This window comes from Caretta caretta, chromosome 1 (assembly GCF_965140235.1).
Source record: "Caretta caretta isolate rCarCar2 chromosome 1, rCarCar1.hap1, whole genome shotgun sequence".
NCBI lineage: Eukaryota > Metazoa > Chordata > Testudines > Cheloniidae > Caretta > Caretta caretta.
The window spans coordinates 252,397,679-252,418,966 of record NC_134206.1 but is presented as its reverse complement, the minus strand read 5'-3'; the positions used below and the strand labels follow the sequence as shown (position 1 = coordinate 252,418,966).

The 21,288-nt window shown below is 42.6% G+C and overlaps 2 protein-coding genes across 9 annotated transcripts in view; one reads left to right on the top strand and one right to left on the bottom strand.

Annotated features, from left to right (window-relative positions):
- Positions 1-10,298, bottom strand: part of PARPBP (PARP1 binding protein) — a 92,226-nt gene extending 81,928 nt beyond the window's left edge. For 3 of the 6 annotated variants that reach the window (XM_075123135.1, XM_048831345.2, XM_048831368.2), the window contains exons 1-2: positions 10,158-10,276; positions 7,867-8,020 (exon numbers count right to left, since the gene is read on the bottom strand). In XM_075123135.1, the coding sequence (XP_074979236.1) occupies positions 7,867-8,016 (150 nt within the window). In that variant the 5' untranslated portion in view covers positions 8,017-8,020; positions 10,158-10,276. Of the gene's footprint in view, positions 1-7,866; positions 8,021-10,157 lie in introns of all 6 variants that reach the window. The other 3 variants (XM_048831338.2, XM_048831353.2, XM_075123143.1) reach the window with 2 other exon arrangements.
- The window catches only part of NUP37 (nucleoporin 37), a 30,641-nt gene continuing 19,649 nt past the window's right edge, over positions 10,297-21,288 (top strand). Inside the window, exons 1-4 of one of the 3 annotated variants that reach the window (XM_048831382.2) lie at positions 10,297-10,389; positions 14,172-14,383; positions 16,423-16,547; positions 20,190-20,262. In XM_048831382.2, coding sequence (XP_048687339.1) covers positions 14,228-14,383; positions 16,423-16,547; positions 20,190-20,262 — 354 coding nt within the window. In that variant the 5' untranslated portion in view covers positions 10,297-10,389; positions 14,172-14,227. Of the gene's footprint in view, positions 10,390-14,171; positions 14,384-16,422; positions 16,548-17,357; positions 18,776-20,189; positions 20,263-21,288 lie in introns of those variants that run through there. The other 2 variants (XM_048831401.2, XM_048831411.2) reach the window with 2 other exon arrangements.

The window sequence follows — 21,288 nt, the reverse complement described above, 5'->3', positions numbered from 1 at the left end:
TATGGGTGGGGTTTTTTTTCTTTTGTTTTTTTTAAAAACGGCCTTGCTAGGGAAACATTTTATTCATGTGCAATGGCTCCTTTATTTTTTCCCCTGACTGACAGCTGGAAATGTGTCCTTCAGCATGTCAGCACCAGATGTTCAGTAATTAGAAGGAGGAGAAAAAACACAGGATGACACGTTCACCGAGATAGTGAATGCTTCCAGGACAGCTGACAGAATTAAGAGGGTGGAAGATTTCACTGTCCGAAAAGTTAGACATGGAGAGTAGGAAAGCTTCCAGTGAGCGAGAGCATGCGGCGCAGGATGAGATGCTTCGGATTATGTAGGACCAAGCAGACATGTTAAGGCATCTGCAGGAACAGAAGCAGGAGGGTAGAGTCCCTCTGCAGACCCTGGTGGACAGGCAGACAGCAGTGCCTAGTGCAGAAATCACCCTCTCCCAAGTGTTCCATGAGACGTGGGCAAAAAGTCTATTATCCCTTTCACTTAACTCAGGGATGGGAAGGTACAAGGAACTGAAGGTGCCTGGTCACAGATATTTGATGGTCTGGAATGCAGTGTTATGTTACACAGCGGAAAATATTTCTCCTGTTCCAAATGTACAGCCCCTTTTCCCCCAAGGTTAGCTTTTTTTCTGTTCTCCCTCTTCACTCATGTTTGTTAAATAAAGTAAATGGATTCGAGAAATAAATGTTCTTTATTGAATAGAAGCAGTGGGCTTGGGCAGCTGGTTGGCTTTACAGGGACAGTAATACAAGCCAGGTGAAGGTTTGGGAAAGCACAATGCACACAAGCAGCTCACATTACTGAGACTCATTATTGAAACAGCTTTTCAAAGCCTCGCAGATATGCAGTTCCCCTTGCTGTGCACTTATTGCCCTGATGTCTGACTACTCAAAAATGGCTGCCATGCAAACTGTCTCAACTGCCCAACCCTGTGGAAAATTTCCCCCCTCCCCCACAGATATTATAGAGCACACAACATAATATCCTATAACCATGGGTATGTTCTCCTCACTAAGGTTCAACCTTGTTAGTAGATTTCTCCAGTGCCCTTTCAAATGACCAAAGGCACATTCAACCACCATTCTGCACTTGCCAAGCCTATAGTTGAACCGTTCCTTACTGCTGTCCAGAGGGCTGGTGTATGGCTTTGTGAGCCATGGGAGGAAGGAGTAGGCTGGGTCCCCCAGGATAACTATAGGCATCTCAACGTCGTCAATGTTAATTTTGTGGTCTTGAAAGAAAGTCCAAGATTGCAGCTTTTTGAACAGACCCGAGTTACTAAAGATACATGTGTCATGCACCTTTCCCAACCATCCTATGTTGATGAAATGCCTCGTGATCCACCAGCACTTGCAACACCATTGAAAAAGTATCCCTTTTGGTTTATGTACTCTTTGGCAAGGTGGTCTGGTGCCAAGCTGGGGATATGCATGCCATCTATCGCACCACCGCAATTAGGGAATCCCCTCGTGGCAAAACCATCCCTTATGTCCTGCACATTTCCTAGACTCACTACCCTTCATAGCAGAAGTCAATTAATGGCCCTGCACACTTGGTGCCCAGCAGCTCCCATAGTTGATTTATCTACTCCAAATTGATTCCCCACTGACCTGTATCTGTCTGGCGTTGCAAGCTTCCAAATAGCGATCGCCACTCACTTCTCCACTGTCAGAGCAGCTCTTATTTTTGTGTTGCTGAACTGCAGGGCAGGGGAAAGCTCTGCACAAAGTTCCTGGAAGGTGGCCTTCTGCATTTGAAAGTTCTGCAACCACTGCTCGTCATCCCATATCTGCAAAATGATGTGGTCCCAGCGGTCAGTGCTTGTTTTGCGGGACCAGAAACGGCGCTCCGAGTGCAGCTGTTCTGTGACTGCCAACAGCAACTGTGAATTGTTTTTTCAATGGCTTGCAGATGGGCTACTTGCAGGATATCACTATGTTCCATGCAGCGGACCCTACTTCAGCTCTGGAAATACTGCAGGAGAAGGCGCAAGGTGTTTGAGATGCTCATAGCAAGAGTGCACAACTGAGTAGGCTCCATGCTTCTGGGGTTATGATGTACACGTGGCAGTTTTAAGGTGCAAAAACCACTGGGTTGTTTGCTGTTGATAGGAGCGCAGTGCATCATGGGATGCCGACGCAATGTTCCCATTCTCTCCTGCGACAGTGTTTTGGTTCCAGGAGGCATTGCACAAACTTCCCAAAATATACCACAGCAAGTCGTACTTTGGGATAGATACCCACAATGCATGGCTTTGTGCATCGATACAGGCGCTGCTAGTGAGGATGCACTCCATCGAGACAATGAGCATGGTGTGGCCACGCACAGTTGACTTCAATAATTCTGGGGGCTCGAGGTCAAATTAGATAAAGTCAACTTAATTTTGTAGTTTAGACAAGCCCACAGTATGGTTCCTACTGGATCACCTTCTTTGAAGAATATCTTACTCATTTTACACAGGCTACTAAACCTTTAAATGGCAGTCATATATTAACATTATCAATTGCTACCAGCCAGGATTGGCTTTAAACCTCTGACCTACTAATAATAGAAGTTAATTTTCCTTGTTTTTAACATACTGTATTGATTAGGACACTTGAGTACTACTGACATGAACATTGTTCTGCAGATTAGTAAATAAGGCATCTTATATGAAAGATTATACATGTATTTTCTAATATTCCTATTTCAAATTTTCTATGTAAACCCCTTCATAAGGCTAGTCACTGTGAAACCTTTACCCAATTAAAACAGCAGTAGACAAAGTGTTTTCTCTCTTTGTTTTGAAATAAATGCCTTCAAATGTAACTAGTTAAAATAAGACTTCAGTATAACTCAGCCAAAACCTTCTCACAAGATCAAGAACTTGCAGAGATTAACAGTGTTTATATTGGTGTTGTAAAAACATTTTAAATCCAAATAAAAATGCACTTCAGATATCCATTTCCATGATCAGGTGCCCACCATGACAGTATATTCTATTATTCATAGAACTGATTGAGAGAGGCTGTGCTTTTTAAAAATGAGAAAATGTTTTGCTAGGAGCACATGCCAGCTGGCTAATATCTGAAGGAAGTTCAAAAAGTTCAGTGCCTTCATTCTGCGATAGACATCAGGAAGATTGCTTTCCTTGTTTTATGCTTGTGAAATACAAGGGTTACACATTTTAAAAGCACTTCAGTTGCACTTTTTACTAGTATATTATATCACACATACTCTCTTTGGACTTTTATTAGAGGCTGTGCTCATTCTAGGATTAAATCTTAATTTTTCAGGTTTTAGAGGGTTTATTTTTATAAAGAGACTTCACAGGTACTGCAGGTTCTTTCTAGGGCTAATTAGTTAGCAAGGCAACTGCTATTATTGTAAAAGTTGTTTAAAGATGGAAAGAGATGCATGTTATAGCCCTGTCCCTGGCAAAGTCCTTCTGGTAGATGGTCACCATTCTGCTGTATGGGATCCAACCTTTGGATCCCCCAGAGTTTCAAGATAACCTTGTCTGAGCAGCAGCCAAGATCGGTGTTTAACTTGGGCCTCTCAGGCATACCACTGAGATGCAGATTCACTGCCCAACACCCCTCGTTGGCAGGAAGACTGCAAAATCCCAACTTCTCTCTTCCTTCAGGCCCATTCTGAGTTTCCCAAACCAACCCAGTAGTTTATGCATTCTCTCAGTTTACCCCCATAGACACTCTGGATTATAGTTTAACTTTCTGGGGACCATGTGATATTAAAGCAAGAAATACACATTCCTTTGAGGCTTTGCAAACACACACATTTGCAAGAGTTAGAGCTATGCAAAACAAAGCTTCTGAATACTGTCCCCATTAGACTGGTTTCACCCCTGTTGTGAGTCTCTGGGTTTGGTTCAAGTCCTTAAGGGGGGCCAGGTCCCTCCTGCCACCATTCTTTCTGTGGAGATTTCTGGTTCTGGCAATGACATAGCTCCCCTTACTTAAAGAGCATATCATTTTTAGAAACAGCAACAATTTTTCTTTGGTCCTGTTTTCTGCTGGGATTTTCCTTCCTGCAACCCTGTATGGGATTGCTGACAAAGAGTTATTAGAAGTCAAGAGATCTGCCTCTAACTCTGGGGTAGAGCTAATCAATGTTGATGACTTGTTGATGGCCATGGTTCAGTTTCCCAGACTTCGCCTGTTTTCTGCTACAAAAATGGAAGTTAAATCCACTCTGAAGGTTACAATTAAATGCTATAAAACAGAGGAATTCATATTTAGACACAGACATGTTCCCCAAACTGTCACAATGCATGATCTTTGAGCGTCATTAAAACACCGCTTTTTAGTATTTATTTGTGTTCAAAATATTTCATACCACACTAAGTAATTAAGTTATGTACCAATAAAATACAAACATCTGTTAATTACATGTTATGGGATCACACTTTGTGTTTTGGCCCTCATGGAGATATTTAAAAGAAAAAAGAAAAAAAAAAGATGAAACCCCAAACAAGACAAAGTACAGCTCGCCAAGTTCCTTAATGGGGATTGAGCTTATACAATATCTCTGAAGTGAGAGTATAATGCAACAGAATTTACTTCCTTAGCATGAGTGAGGGCACACCAGATCACCCACACTAATATCATTTAACTAGGCAGTAAACATAATCAAAAAGACAGGCAATAGTGGATAGACTGATCATTCACCTCAGCCAACAGACACCCTTCAGTGAGGAGACTGCTGTATCAGTGACACACGCTGGTCAGACTGACCTACAGTGGGCTAAGCTACGACACCATCATTTAGTGTACTGTCCTGGCCACAGCAGTAGCAATGTTCTGACCTCTCCAGTGAGGTCCAAATCTGGGGCTTCATTAGGAGAAGTGATGGAAAAGGAACAGAAGAAGAGGACAACAAGAAAAACCACTCAGTCTTCTCCCGGTGCATAAGGCACAAAAAGACAATTAACTGGTGCATGTGCACTGCAGCCTCCCTTTTAGCATCCCGACACGTAAGCCCCAGAGTAAGGCCTGATCTACACTACAGAGTTAGGTTGACACAAGACACCTTACGTCGACCTAACTCTGTAAGCGTCTACACGATCATGTTGCTCCCACCGTTCTAAGTTGCCCACTACACCGACTTAATAACTCCACCTCCGCGATAGCGCTTAGGTTGATGTAGTAGGGTCAACACAGTGTCTGTGTAAACACTACATTGCTTAAATCGCCTGTTGCTGCCTTTGACAGCATGAATCCCGCTACCCCTGGGCGGCAGGGCTCCAGCTGTCAGTGCCCCCACAATGCCCCATTTAAATTGGTGCAAGCACTCCTGGTGAGGCGCACACCACCAACAGAAGAAGCATAATGAGGGCACAAAGAGACTATTTAATTACTGCAGTGGCTATAGATTGACCTAACTTAAGTCAACGTAATTTTGTAGTATAGGCATGACCCAGTATATGACCTGGGGGAAGACAGGTAGATGTTCTTCCACCTAACACTCCTGTGGGGCCCAATCCAGGAAGTATATTCAGAACTCACCAATCAGATCAAGCCCCTATAGGTGAATTCACACAAAGCATGGGGTTCGGTTGGAGGGGAGAAAGGAGGAAGAGGACTTCCCTTATAACTTTTAGAATACTTAATTGCTGGTCAAGTAGGGGGTCTCCCGTATCCCAGGTCAAATCCCGTCCCATCCCCACGCCTGAAGTGATAGGGGTTATGAACAGTGATCAGCCACCTCCGAGGTAAAGTACCCTAACCATTGGGTTGCTACAGGATATTCTGATGTGAGACTCTCTCAGTCTTCCCTGTTGAAGTTGTTCAGTTTGGATAAATAATTTTTTAAAAAGTTATTAGAGTAGGGGGATTGGATCCTGGGTCTCCTACCTCCTAGGTGAGTACTCTAACCACCCGGCTACAGAGTCACTCATGCTTATGTGTTGTTTCTTCTTCCTCCTCTCTCTCTCTCTCAGCCCCTCTTCTTGCCTCCCCCCCCCCATGATTCTTTCATTATTAATCCACAGAGGAGGGGGATGTGAACAGGGGGTCTTCCATATCCCAGGTGAGCCCCCTAACCATGGGCTAAAAGTTATGAGGGAGGTCCTCCTGCTCCTTCTTTTCTCCCCACTCCAGATTCTTGCTAATAGAGTATAGGCACTGTGACAGGTTCCTGGGGTGCCATCTGGAACTGGTGTACCACTGAGCCCTCTGCCTCACCAGCCTGGGCTCTCTCTCACACAGTGCTGCTGTGACAAGTTGCAAAGCCCTCCAAGCTTGCACTTTCAGCAGCAGTCACACAGGTAGGGACACACCCAGCTGCAGTTACATTCAGACTAACTCCCAACCTAGGACCCCAGAGTAGTACCAGCCTTCCCTTGTCAAATCTGACCACTTTATGGGTTTAATCCCAGTCCACCTCTCCCTCAGTGTGAAGAGAGCCAGGTACACTTGTGGTAACCAAGCTGAGATTTTCCCCAGACCACCTTAATCAAATCAAATCACCTGGTTTGGATTAAAACATAAAAGATTATTAATTACAAAAAGGATAGATTTTAAGTGATTTATATTGGATAGCAAGAAGATTACCCAGCATATAAACAAAACACACAAACTAAGCTTAATCTATGTAGTATATTGGATATGAATAGCAAATCCTCACCCTAAGCGAGGATACAAGCAGGCTGCAGATTCTTAACAGGCAAGCTGCACTGGTTTACAGCTTGGAATCCCCAGATGTTCCATTCACAGGCTAAAAATCCCTTTAGCCTGGGTCCAGCATTTATGCCAGTTCAGTCTTTGTTCCTCAGGTGTTTCCAAGAGTCTCTTTGGGTGGGGAGTCATTGAAGAACCGTGATGATGTCACCTCTCCTGCCTTAAATAGCCTTTTCATATGGCAGGAACCCTTTGTTTCAAAGCTTGGTTCCCATGCCAGTCAGTGGAAAAAACACTGATATCCCAAGATGGAGTCCAGCACCAGGTGACCTGATCACATGTCCCTGTAGTGTCATAGCAGTCATGAGTCAGCAGCTGTTTGTAGCATCCTCAGGAAGTCTCCCCTACCCCCACCCTGGTGAGAGATAAGCTTCTTCTAAGACCTATTGTTTTTTTCCTAATGGCTCAGTAACCTGAATGGGCCTTTCACAGCCATCCACCTAGACTGAGCCTTTTGCCTAGTGGGTGTTCCCCAGGCATAAACACATTTGTAATACAAATGTATAGTCAATCTTCTTAACTTCAGATACAAAAATGATACATGCACTCAAATAGGATAATCATTCAGTAAATCATAACCTTTCCAATGACATCTCACATTACTTATCTTGCATAAAGTGAATTATGTCATAATCATATATCATCACTGTGATGAATATGTGGTGCAGTGTCACAGGCACCTAACACAAGGATTTATCCCGAGTATCTACAAAGCAGACTTCGCACACATTGCTCAGTTTGGCACCTCAGGCAATGAGCCCCTAGCATCCTGGTTTTTGTGACTCCCATTCTGAGTAGCCTCTATCTCCATTGTACATTCATTGTACAGTGGCACCAAACTCAAGCTATGGGAATCCCAGTGATTTTCTAGGCACCTGAATGTTAGGTGTGGCAACACTCAGCATCACCACAACCAAGCTCCTTTGTGAATCTACCCCCTAGTGGTCAGAAGGAACATGGAAGGAAAAAGGAGAAATTGAGAAGGTATATGAAAAATGCAAACCTCAGAAAAATTATTATAATATTGAAGTTGAGAAATTAGGTATACAAAAGTCAAAGTCCAATATTTTAAAATGTGTGCCTAAAGTTAAGGCTCCTAAATATTATTAATGCCTAAACATAGCAGCCTGGTTTTCATAAGTACTGATCACCCAACAACTTCCATTGATAGAGCACTAACCTGTTTATTGACTTCAGCCATTGATAGCTGTAAAGCCATCATCATGCCGTCTGAACTACAAACAGTAGTCCTTTCTGAGTCTGAAAATAAGCACCATTCTCTTCTAAAACCCTTGAGCATATTTAAGATCTTTTGCTGAAAGGTAGCCATACTCCTGAAGTGGAGCACAGAGAGAGAGAGAATTAAGTCCATAAATATAAATGCAGTGTTAAAACCATAATTTTCTAAGTAACACTTTGGGGGCAAGGCACCCCACATTTATCAATCTCTCGCCATTCTCCTTAACCCAATGCAATTGCTATGATTTCTCCCTCTGACTTGTATCTACATAGTTCCCCCTCCCCATAAAGAAATTAAAATACACCGTTTATGCAAAAAGACTCTAAGGCAGAGGTTTTCAAACCCCTTTGAGTTAAAATTTTTGGTTGCACCCTCGTCAACCCAGACAAAAAGAGGTGAGCCGGGGTGGAGGTGGCGCACTCCCTCCCCGAACCCCATCAGGCCAGGCTGAAGCCTAAGCCGCCTGGCATCACCACTCGTCCGTGTCCCGTCTCCCCCCCGGAATGTTCCTCTGCACCACTGGTGAGAGGTCCCCACAGTTTGAAAACCTCTGCTATAAGGGTAGGTTTCAGAGTAGCAGCCATGTTAGTCTGTATTCGCAAAAAGGAGTACTCGTGGCACCTTGGAGACTAATAAATTTATTTGAGCATAAGTTTTCGTGAGCTACAGCATGAAGTGAGCTGTAGCTCACGAAAGCTTATGCTCAAATAAATTTGTTAGTCTCCAAGGTGCCACGAGTACTCCTTTTCTTTTTGCTATAAGGGTAGCCGCTCATTGTGGCGCACAGAACTGTATTTCCTCTCTTCTTCCATCCCCCAGAAGAGAAACACTTCTGGTGACAAGGCACTTGCATCATCCATCACCACCTCTAGTTCTGCCTGTACAAAATCATCATAGGAACTGCCAGACTTCAGGTCTGATCAAGTATATATAACTCAGCATCTAATGCAGCCAGCACCAGATGCTTCAGAAAGGTGTAAGAACTCTACAATAAGCAGAAATGCACCCCACATTAGGTCTCATCATGATCTCAAATAACTAGCAATCAGCTTAAACCTTGAAACATGGGTTTAATGCTAACTCCATTATTCTTGTTATCCATATAAATAGCGAAACTCTTTCTGAAGCTTGCTAAATTCTTGGCCTCATTGACTTCCGGTGGCAATGTGTTCTACCGTTTAAACACGCATTGTGTGAAACTATTTCCTTTTCTCAGTTTTGAATTTGCCACCTTTTAATTTTATTGAATGTCCCCCTTTTCTTGTATTATGGGGCAGGGAAAACAGAAGCTCCCTATACCATTCATTTTTATATGCTTTTATCATGTCCCCTCTTATTCATCTCCTAAAGCAGGCAATCCCAATCCTTTCAATCTGTCTTCATGAATATAAAAAGAAAAGGAGTACTTGTGGCACCTTAGAGACTAACCAATTTATTTGAGCATAAGCTTTCGTGAGCTACAGCTCACTTCATTGGATGCATACTGTCTAAGGTGCCACAAGTACTCCTTTTCTTTTTGCGAATACAGACTAACACGGGCTGTTACTCTGAAACCTTCATGAATATGTTTACAGGCGCTTAATCATTCTCATCACCCTTCTCTGAACGCTCCTCTAATGTTACAATATCTTTTTTTTGAGACAGTGGGACCAGTTCTGCCCACAGTATTCCAGACAAGGCTGCACCTTCCTGTTGTCCATAAAAATTGAAACTTTTAACCCATTTTTAACTTTTAGGCACTCCTAGGCACGTGCCTACTGTGCCTAATTGGAAATCCAGCCCTGCTGAGGGGACAGGGTTAGGACGTTGCTAAAAGCGGACACAGCCCCAGGAGGGCGGGGAAGTCACCGGTGGCCCCACGCCATTTAGAGGGACACTTGGCTCGGCATCGCCCTGTCACAGCCCGCGAGTTAGCCCCAGCCAGCCAGGCGGCTGCTAGGCCCGCACGAACCCCTCGAAGCAAGAGGCCGCGCAGAGACTCTGCCCGAGTCAGCCGCAGGGACTGGCCCTTCTGGGGGCAGCTCGAGCACAGCCCGGTCCCGCCCGAGCGCAGGGGCCACAGCCGCCTCCCCTTGCCCGAGTCCGGCGGGGCATGGCTGCTGGCGGGCCAGGGTAGGGGGCAGCGCCGAGGACCAGGCCAGGGAAGACTCCAGCCCCAGGGACCCGGACCCCCAGCTCCCAGACTGTATCCGCCACCCCCGGTCCCTCTCCCCGCGGGAGGGAAGAGCTACCTTGCGCAGTTGAGGCAGTTCGAACGGCCCCGAGCGAAGGGAGAAGCGGTCGGTTGCCTAGTTACCCACTCGCACGCGCCTCGCCGCCGGCGGTTTACATTTAAATCCCCCGCAGCTGCCCAATCAAAGAGCGAGTAGCCTCTGACCCGGAAACACAAGGCGCTGAGGCCGGAAGTGCCCACGAACGCGTACAAACTCTTCGCGGGAGAGAGGCCGGCAGGGAGGCGCAGATGTACGTAGGTGGCGGCGGTGGTGCCGCCGCCGCGCGCGCGTGAGTGCGCCGCTCGGTGCAGCCAGCGATCACCCGCTGGGGTCCAGGCCTCAGCTCCCGTCAGGGCCGCGGGACAAGGGGCCCCGTAGAACCTGCCCTGTCTGGGGTGCTCTGGGCTGCAGCCCTTGGCCTTGTGCTCTGCCGCCGCCCCTCTCCCCACCCCTCCCCGCCCGCCCGCCGGCCGCGGCCCAATCTCCGCTCCGTGCTTCCCTCGCCCCTGTGTCGCTTCCATGCTTCGTCCCTTCCCCGGGTGCTGCGTTGTCCCGTGTGCCCAGGGCGCTCTCAGAGAGCGAAGTAATGCCCTGCTGCCACCCCCCACCGTTCACAAGGCGTGAGTCAGGCCTCAGATCGTCAGTAGAGTTGGGATGTATCCGATGAAGTGAGCTGTAGCTCACGAAAGCTTATGCTGAAATAAATTTGTTAGTCTCTAAGGTGCCACAAGTCCTCCTTTTCTTTTTGGGATTTGAGGAGGGGTGTCTTTAAATTCGCCCTGTGGGTTTTGAGTCTCTCGGATGTGTTTGGCTCGTGGTTTTCAAGGGTTTTTTCGGCAACCAGAGAAACTTCCTTTAGATGAGAATCCAAGCTTTTTTGTTTGACTCCAGGAGCTGGGACCTTTAGAAGAATACCAAATAGGGCAAGATTTGTCATAAAATCACAAGAGTTAGCAACACTGCTAAGGTTCCTCCTGCTGCTATTTCTTGCCCCACTGAGATGATGAGTTCCCACTCAACATTTGTTATCCTTATAGATGAGGAAACTAACCTAGAGGTGACCAAGGAAACTGAGCCAAAAAATATTCATAGCTATTTCTCCCAATGGGTGACTTTTTTGCTTGCAATCTTCTTTCTTTATCAGTTTGTTGGTGCTGGTAAGTTACTAGATGATTGTTTTTGCTTACATTCAGCACTTTGATAGGCCTTCTACAAATCTTTATGGGGAAAATGGTTTCTTTTAGTATCAAATGTAGGTATGATGTCATCAATCATGCTTTTCAGTATAAGAAGAGGAATCTAAGCTGTGAGAAGCATAGGCCTCGACATTTGCCTTTTTCCAGGGCGATAACAGAGGGGAGCTCAGTAGGCCGACTGACTCAGTGTCTGTATCAATATAACAAGGTGCTTACATCCACCAGACACACGCACAAATACGTTGATGCAAGGCGACTTGCATCAACCTCACTTCATAGTGTAGAACAGGCCTTACTATTCTGTTTTCTGACATTTATTTTGCATTTCTGTAGTATCTTTAATCCAAACATGCTTGCAGCACTACTAAAAGGTAGTAGTCCTCCTCTGCACAGTGAGCTAAACAAGAGTGGGGCAGGAAAGATTTTGTCCTCTACTCCTGTGAAAAGCTCTCTGAGATATCTAACATCCATGCACATGCTTTTCTTAGGGATCTGAATATGTTGGAGATGTGAGGATTCTTCCACATCATTGTTAACTGTCAAATGCCAGTGGACTGAATAAAGAAAACTGTCATGAGCTCGCTCCAACCACCAGTTCCACAGCAGATTCAGTGGAGATTTTGGTTTCATCTGGTTTTAGAGCTTTATATTTAGGGAGTATTTTTATTGATTGATGACTTGTTGAAGGGTGGAGGTGGAGAAAGTGTTAAAACTTGATTCCATTCTGAAAAGTGACTCCAGAAAAAATGACTATATATTTTCAAAAGTAATTAGGGCTGTCGATTAATCGCAGTTAACTTACATGATTAACTTGAAAAAAATTAATCACAATTAATCACAGTTTTAATTGCACTGTTAATAGAATACCAATTGAAATTTATTAAATATTTTGGGTTTTTTTCTACCTTTTCATATATATCGTATTCTGTGGTTGTAATTGAAATCAAATGTGTTATTTTTGCTTACAAATATTTGTACTATAAAATGATAAAAGAAATAGTATTTTTCAGTTCACCTCATACAAGTACAATAGTGCAATCTCTTTGTCATAAAAGCGCAACTTACAAATGTAGATTTTTTTTTGTTACATGACTGCACTCAAAAACAAAACAATGTAAAACTTCAGAGCCTCCAAGTCCACTCAGTCCTACTTCTTGTTCAGCCAATCACTAAGACAAACAAGTTTGTTTACATTTGCAGGAGGTAATGCTGCCCTCTTCTTATTTACAGTGTCACCAGAAAGTGAGAACAGACATTTGCATGGCACTTTTGTAGCCAGTATTGCCAGGTATTTACGTGCCAGATATGCTAAACATTGGTATACCCCTTCATGCTTCGGCCACCATTCCAGAGGACATGCTTCCATGCTGATGATGCTCATTTAAAAAAATAAGCGTTAATTAAATTTCTGACTGAACCAATTGTATGTCCCCTGCTCTGTTTCATCCGCATTCTACCATATATTTCCTGTTATAGCACTCTCGGATGATGAAGCAGCACGTGGTTCATTTAAAGAACACTTTCATTGCAGATTTGACAAAACACAAGGTACCAATGTGAGATTTCTAGAGATAGATACAGCACTCAACCCGAGGTTTAAGACTCTGAAGTGCCTTCCAAAATCTGAGAGGCACGAGGTGTGGAGCTTGCTTTCAGAAGTCTTAAAAGAGCAACACTCCAATGCAGAAACTGCAGAACCTAAATGACCAAAAAAGAAAATCAACCTTCTGCGGGTGGCATCTGACTCAGATAATGAAAATGAACATGCATCAGTCCGCACTTCTTTGTATTGTTATCGAGCAGAACCCATCATCAGCATGGATGCATGTCTCCTGGAATGGTGGTTGAAGCATGAAGGGACATGTGAATATTTAGCTCATTTGGCACATAAATATCTTGTGATGCCAGCTACAACAGTGCCTTGAGAACACCTGTTCTCACTTTCAGGTGACATTGTAAACATGAAGCGGGTAACATTACCTTCTGCAAATGTAAACAAACTTCTTTGTCTTGTATTAGGTGAATTGAAAAATACTATTTCTTTTGTTTTTTTACAGTATAAATACTTGTAATCAAAAATAAATATTAAGTGAGCACTGTATACTTTGCATTCTGTGTTGTAATTGAAATCAGTATATTTGAAAATGTAGAAAACATCCACAAATATTTAAATAAATTGTATTCTGTTATTTTTTAACAGTGTGATTAATCACAATTAATGTTTTTAATTGCTTGATAGCCCTAAAAGTAATATTAAACAAACAAAAAATGAGCTATATGTTTAAATTGGTACTGCAGTCATTACTGGCAACACCAGAAGAAAGTAAGTCTGAGTTCCTCGTGTGTACCAGTGATTTTCACATCAAGTTTGCCCAGTTTATAAGTTTAAAAAATTAATACTGGGACCTTCAAACTACCAACCCTTCAAAGGCAGCCTGGGAACTGAAATTATAGCTGTTTATCATCATTGTCAATAATAAAGATTCTGCAGGCCAAGTGCCCTCATTTACATCTGGTCTTCACATTCTACTTTCAGTTCTAGTTATGCAACCCTATTGCCTTTGAATTTGAAGACCGTGGGGTTACAAAGGTGGCCCTACAGTTGGGAATGAACAATTTTCTCAATGTACAAGTCAGAAAAGAATTCATGTCTGGAAGTTGTCATCTTAGATAATAATTTCAAGAGTAGAACTGCATTCTAACTTTTAAAATATTGATTCTAAAGACAACCTCATCTGTTTTGTTGTTGTATCTGCTGATAAACTAATGTATTTTGATATACTGCTGAGGCAGCAAGTTCTTTAAAATATATATATATATTTATTTTGATATATAGCTCCATGTTCTACAGAAGAAGTTACCTTTGTGCTAACTTGATTTTTACCATTGAAGATGAAGCAAGACTCTTCTCGAAACGCTACCTACACTGTGGATTGTGAGGATTATGTGCATGTGGTGGAATTCAATCCATTTGATAGTGGAGATGTAGGTTCCCTAATTGCATATGGTGGCAATAATTATGTAGTTATTGGGACTTGCAGATTTCAGGTTAGTATATGTTTTTATCAAAGATTTTTTTAATTCCCGGTATTTAATAAAGTGCCGGTATTTAAAAGGCACTGATAAAATAGTACGTTGGAACAAAAACACTTTTACTCTATTTATAATGGGTCTAATATTTTTTCCCCAAATAGCTCTGCTTCACACAGAAACACATTGTAACTGAAATTATTCAGAGTTCTCTGTGAGGTTTTCATTCTGCTATTACAAAGTTTCATAATGTCATAGTTCACAGTGAATAAGATTTACACTGAAGCAATTATTCTTTCCTTGGAAAGTAATCTCTGTTGCAGCATCTCTTCGAAGATATTAATTACCACCTGGAAAGTTAAACAATTCTAAGTTCACACTATTCTTTGCGTAATTGGGTATCTGCTGTGTTTTATCACGCTTTATTCAACTTTTTCTTTAACAGCAATCTGAGCCCTGATCTTTACTTTGGGTACCTATTATTAATGTTTTATGGCCATGTTAAGTTTCTGGTTAGCTCCCAAAATGTCGGAGATGAATTAAATTATTTTTGATTCTAAATAAGTTATATTAAAATGCTGCAATATTTCAGAAAATAATATTTTGAAGGAAAGAATGAGTTGGTGTCCTGTGTGGTACAAATATTTTGCTTTGATGATTTTTCTCTTGTTAGATATATCTGGCTTTTTAAGAAATAGTTAAGAAAGGCCTAAAATGAGGACCTAACTTTGTGATAAGTGGTATATAGTTCTTATGGTGTCTTTTTTTCATGACAACTGACTCAGTGATAAAAATTATGTCATAAAATAGTGATCACTTTTAAAAGGGTCTCAGATAAGAGGGAAAAATGTTGAAGTATTTTTACCAAATGTGGCAAAACTCCACAAAATATATCAAATGAATGGCACTCACATGTTTAAAATTCTTATACCGCTTTATCTGCATTGACATACAGAATTTTACAAGTAGAAACAGTTTTATTTCACTATCCTCACTCTGAACATTTCTGCATAGTTGCTGTTGGCAAATAGCTGGATAAAACTTTAAGATACTGTTCTGTGAGCCCATAAGTATATAAATAATCAAGTAATACAAATTGTTTTATAAAGGGGCATACGGTATCTTAGTGTTAGGTTTCTTTTTAGTTTATGTGTTTGAAAACCTATGGGAGAGCTTTTTATCCTTGACTCAAATTTCTAAAATCTTTGCACTTGGCTGTGTGTGGTAGAACACTGGAAATGTTGTTAGACCTTCTAATGCATAAGCAATAACAACAATATATTCATAGGATTTTTTTCTTTTTCTGCTAGTAGCTGAAACAGTACAGCAGTACATTTCTAACAGTTTCTGTGGTTACCTTAGATACACTTTACTACGCAGTTCAGGATTTACCTTTGTTTTATCTGCTGTGTGATAGCAGTTCTCCACACATTTAACAACACTCAGTAATTAACTTAGAAACGAGTTAGCTTGGAAAACCTACTACATACTATTGACTTTATGGTGCTTTGACTTCTTTCTTAACTCTTGTCAAAGGTCCTAAATGGACAACACTTGAAAATAATATCCTATATGTACTCAAAGATCAGATGCAGTGCAAACTTTTCCATATCCTTCAGATAATGTGCCTGAAGTCTGTGAAGTTACTATCTCTGAAAGTTACAGTCTCAATCTTTTTGCCCATTCAGAGTTTTTATCTTTCTGCTGAAACTGCTAACAAAGTTGTGAATTGCGGTGTTGGCTTTGTGATATGCTTACTTGTTCACTAGAAACTGGAGTGAGGCCAGCCACTCACTTATTTATCACAAGTTACTGAATATTATTATTGTTGTTTATGTTGTAAAATCACTCAAAGTGTGATTTGTCATTGTACAAGCATATCGAAAGACATGGTCCTTCCCATGAGGAGCTTACATTATTGAAAAGCAATCAAATAGTAGTTTTTGGTCACCACAAGACTTAATTCACACTAATCTAGAACTGAAGGGCTTGTTTGGAGGATCAATAATAGCATACCATTTTCTCTCTTAGTTTATTACAATGTTTTATATATTTAGGAGGAGGATACAGAAGTGGAAGGAATACAGTATGAGACACTAAGAACGTTTCATCATGGGATCAGAGTCGATGCCATAGCATGGAGTCCAGAAACCAGACTGGATGCTTTACCTCCCCAGATAAGGTATTTTAAAAACATTTAAGTATAAGAGCAACTTTTCTTTTGTCTGTCCACCTTTTATTCCTTAATGCAAAAGTAAAGTTAGACTCTTTGAGTGAAATCCTAGCCCCACTGGAGTCGATAGCAAAACTCCCATTGACTGCAGTGGGGTCAGAATTTCACCCTTTGGCTTTAGTTAAGTTTTACTTTTTTCAAAGAACCATTCGGTTTTGAATTAGTCAAAATAATTAATATGAAAGTGGGTGTAAATAAAATGTAATTAACCTTCTCTGTAATCTGTCTAGAAAGAACACTGCTAGGACTCTTTGTAATGCCCTATTCTACAATAATCAAGTCTGCATTAGGACTGGATGAAATTCTCTTTCTGGTACAAGCCAATGTCAGGCAAGATTCAGATGTTATTTGTGAAACTACAGAACTGTAGGACTACAGTAAAAGAGTATTAAACCTGGTTTTATGCTTTTATTAAGGGCATGGCTACACTTGCAGATGTAGAGTGCTGTGAGTTAAACCAGCCCTCCGAGAGTGCAGTAGGGAAAGCACTGCAGTGTGTTCACACTGTCAGTTGCAAGTGCACTGGCATGGCCACATTTGCAGGAGCAGTGCATTATGGGCAGCTATCCCACAGAGCACCTCTTTCCATTCTGGCGCTGTGGCTTGTGGGAAAGGGGCGGGGGGATGCAGGGCATTCTGGGTCCTGTCCCAACACCCCGTGATGCATCGCTTCGCATCCCAGCTATCCCTGTTCTTCCGTCCACATTTGATGCAATCTTTCAACGTTTTTTGTACTGCGCGCTCTGTCTTCCCTTTCAGTCTGCGGGAATGGAGCCTGAAGTGCTGAGGAATATGCTGATGAGTCTCGCCAGCACGTCACGTTTGGCAGTCAAGTTACTCCTTAAGGTACAAATTGACAGTGAGGAGTCCGACGATGATGTTAACTCGTGTAACGCATATGACACAAGATTGCTTATGGCGTTCACGGACATGCTCACCATGGAACGCCGCTTTTGGGCTCAGGAAACAAGCATCGAGTGGTGGGATCACATCGTCATGCAAGTCTGGGATGACGAGCAGTGGCTGCAGAACTTCTGGATGAGAAAAGCCACTTTCATGGGACTGTGTGCTGAGCTTGCCCCCATCCTAAGGCGTAAGGACTCAAGATTGAGAGCTGCCCTGCCGGTGGAGAAGCAGATGGCTATTGCAATCTGGAATCTGGCTACTCCAGACAGCTACCAATCGGTCGCTAACCAGTTTGGAGTGGGAAAGTCGACCATTGGAACTGTGTTGATGCAAGTTTGCAGGGCCATTAATTGCATCCTGCTCAGAAGAACTGTGACTCTGAGTAATGTGCATGACATTGTGGCTGGCTTTGCACAAATGGGCTTCCCTAACAGCGGAGGGGCGATAGGTGGGACGCATAGTCCAATTCTGGCACCAGCCCACCTAACCTCTAAGTACATTAATTGGAAGGGGTATTTCTCTGTGGTTCTCCAGGCGCTTGTGAATCACCGTGGGCATTTCATGGACATTAATGCAGGCTGGCCCAGAAAGGTGCATGACGCACGCATCTTTCGGAACACAGGCTGTAAGCTGGGATTTTCTTCCCAGACCAGAAGATCACCGTAGGGGAAGTCGAAATGCCCATTGTGATCCTTGGAGAACTCGCTTATCCTTTAATGCCGTGACTCATGAAACCCTACACAGGGAGCATTGAGAGCAGCAAGAAGTGGTTCAACAACAGGCCGAGTCAGTGCAGAATGACTGTGGAGTGTGCTTTTGGCTAATTAAAGGGCCGCTGGCGCTGTCTATATGGGAAGCTGGACCTGGCCGATGACAACATCCCCGCGGTTATATCCACATGCTATACCTTCGATAACATTTGTGAAGGGAAAGGTGAAAGATTCACTCATGCATAGAACTCGGAGGTTCAACTCCTGGAGGCTGAATTTGAACAGCCAGAGAGCAGGGCTATTAGAGGGGCCCAGTACGGGGCTGCAAGGATTAGGGATGCCTTGAGGGAGCAATTTAAGGCTGAAAGCCACCAGTAATGTTTGGTGCCCTGCACGGGAGTGAAGAGCAGTGGTTCCAATGTTAGTAGGAATCTCTGTTTACTATGCTGACTTGCAGTGCCTGTTGCTTTCCTGGGCTAAGATATCTTTTACTTAATGCAATAATAAAGAATGTTTTCAAAGCCAAAAAATCCATTTATTTAAAAGAAAATTCATTTATTGAAAAGAAACACAACTGCTTGGAAAACAGGGCAAGGGGGTGGGGTGGGGAACGGTTCAATCACAGATTTGTATATGTCCTGTTCTCATACTCTGCCTTCCTGTCTGGAGTGTTGTGCAATGAGTGCTGCACTTCAGGCTGGCTAAAATGCATGGTGATGGGGGCTGAGTGCAGTGGGTACAGGTTGTAGTTTGTAGGGCTGGTTGGTGAAGCTACAGGTGTTGGAGGCAGCTGGTGGTGATAAGAACCCGGATGTGGGGGAAAGTGGGTTGGAGGTGATACGAGGGCACAAGGGAAAAAGTTTTGGGACAAGGGCTGCAGGGGAGGGGCGGGCGCGCTAGTGCTCTTCCTGCATGGCTACAGGCGCCTGTATCGAGTCCCCTTAGCGCTCCATAATGCTTAGCAGCTGCTCCGTGCTTTGGTGCTGGCATTCCGCATTCTGCTGGCAGACCCTCCTTTAACTCTCCCACCACTCCTGTGCTTTTTGACTTTCATTAAGGGACTGCTGCATTACTTCATGCAGCATGTCCTCTTTGCTTCTACGTGGCCTCTTCCTAATTCTTTCGGAGTCTTTCATACTTCTGGAGGCTGATCAGAGTGTATTAACAGACCAGGGCATCCACACTGGTGCCGCGGCGCTCCAGCTGGGGCGCAGCAAGTGTTCTGCCTTTCATCGAGGTGGGTTACCAGGAGTGCCCCAGCCGCGGAGTCCGGGCGCTCTACATGCCTTGCCAGTGTGGATGCATCGTGAGTTAGGGTGCCCAGGGCTGCTTTAATGAGCTCTAACTCGCAAGTGTAGCCATGCCCTAAGTCTGAACAAACTGCCAACACTTAAATAGTAGTACCTGTTTAACAATTAGAAGTACTTTTAATGTTCAAGCGGTGTTTCAAACATAGTATACAAATGCCAAATCTGATGTTTGTTAAAAATAAAATGTTTAGTGTTAATACCATTCTTGTGTTTTAAACCACTACTAAAGCATGCTAGAAACTGCTTTATGAACTTACATTAGTATCTCTTTCAATTGCTATTATAAATGTTTTAACTTCCCTAGTCATTTGATCACCACCGGTAACAATAGGTGCAAATGCTAATTATAATTGACTTATTATTTCAAAGATTTCACAGTTGATTCAATATGTGACTTATTTGGTTGGGCAAAATGGATAGTTTTCTTTCAGTATAAAGTATCCATTGCCACCTGACGTGCAGCTACAATACACTGCATTCCACTGAATACTGTAAAGACTGTTATTTCCAAAAGGGAATTATAATATTTAGAAGAATTTCCATTTTCAAAAGCATAATCTGAATTTTCTTCTGAAAAATGAAGTGAATCTTTAACTTAAATTGGGATGGAAATTTTGCAAGTGAGAAATGATTGAAAGGCTTCCCCCCCCCCCCCATTATTCTAGATTTTGTACTGCAGCTGCTGATAGGAAGTTAAGGCTATTCACTTCAGATCTCCAGGATAAGAATGAATATAAGGTAAGATGCACATTATTAGAATTTATTTTTCTATCTTTTTAGCCTCTAGCAGAATTTAGTCTGTTTTATCCCCTAACCTGCATGTTGTATTACAAGATAACTGTAATTTTACTGTAAAAGAAATATCTGCTATTATGATCTGCAACATTGAATGTGTCCTAATATCTGGAAGCATTTAATCAACACGTTAAAGAGGGAAAGGTCTGCATGCAACAGGTAATTGCAATTTATTCCTGTTTTGTACTTCTTAATAGAAAAGAAAAATGACTGCATAACTGAATTTAACAGAACTCTAGAAAAGCAAGTAGGTAATTATTTATGCTTGGACTAAAATGAGGCAAGGACAGATTGTCAACATGTGAGCTTGAAGTGGGGAAGTGAAAAGATTCTATTACATACTGAAAGCTGGGGGCAAAAGTTCATACTAATGTTTTTAATATCTAGGCTTTCTTTAGGAATGTTCTATAAAGGAAAGAGTTAGCGAGTGAGTATAAATTAGAGATACAGCATAAATGTTTATTTAAGAATGGTTGGGAATCATTATTAATTTCTGTTTTAATTGCAACTTTTAAGATTTTCCTCCTATAATCGTAATAATTAAAAGCATTAATACTGAAATCAGTGCAGTCACTTATACCATAATTGTAGTCAATTCTGAGAAATACATTCTTAAACCAGCAATTGCTTTTTTGTGAAGCCATATGAAAACAAACACATATTTCAAAGAATGTTTATAAATGCATTAGTCTTTTATTCCATTTATTTAAGGCAGAGGTTCTCAAACTGGAGGGTGTGGAATGTATTCCCGGGGTTGTGGGGGTGTGAGAAGCCACTCTGCCTTCAGAGCTGGAGAGCAGTGGTTGCTGGCCTGGCACTCAGCTCTGAAGTCAGCATCACCACCAGCAGCAGCGCAGAAGTAAGTGTGGCATGGTGTGGTATTGCCATAGTTACTTCTGCAGCTGCTGCTCTCTGGCCACCCAGCTCTGAAGGCAGTACTGCCGCTTGCAGCAGTGGAGAACTCATATC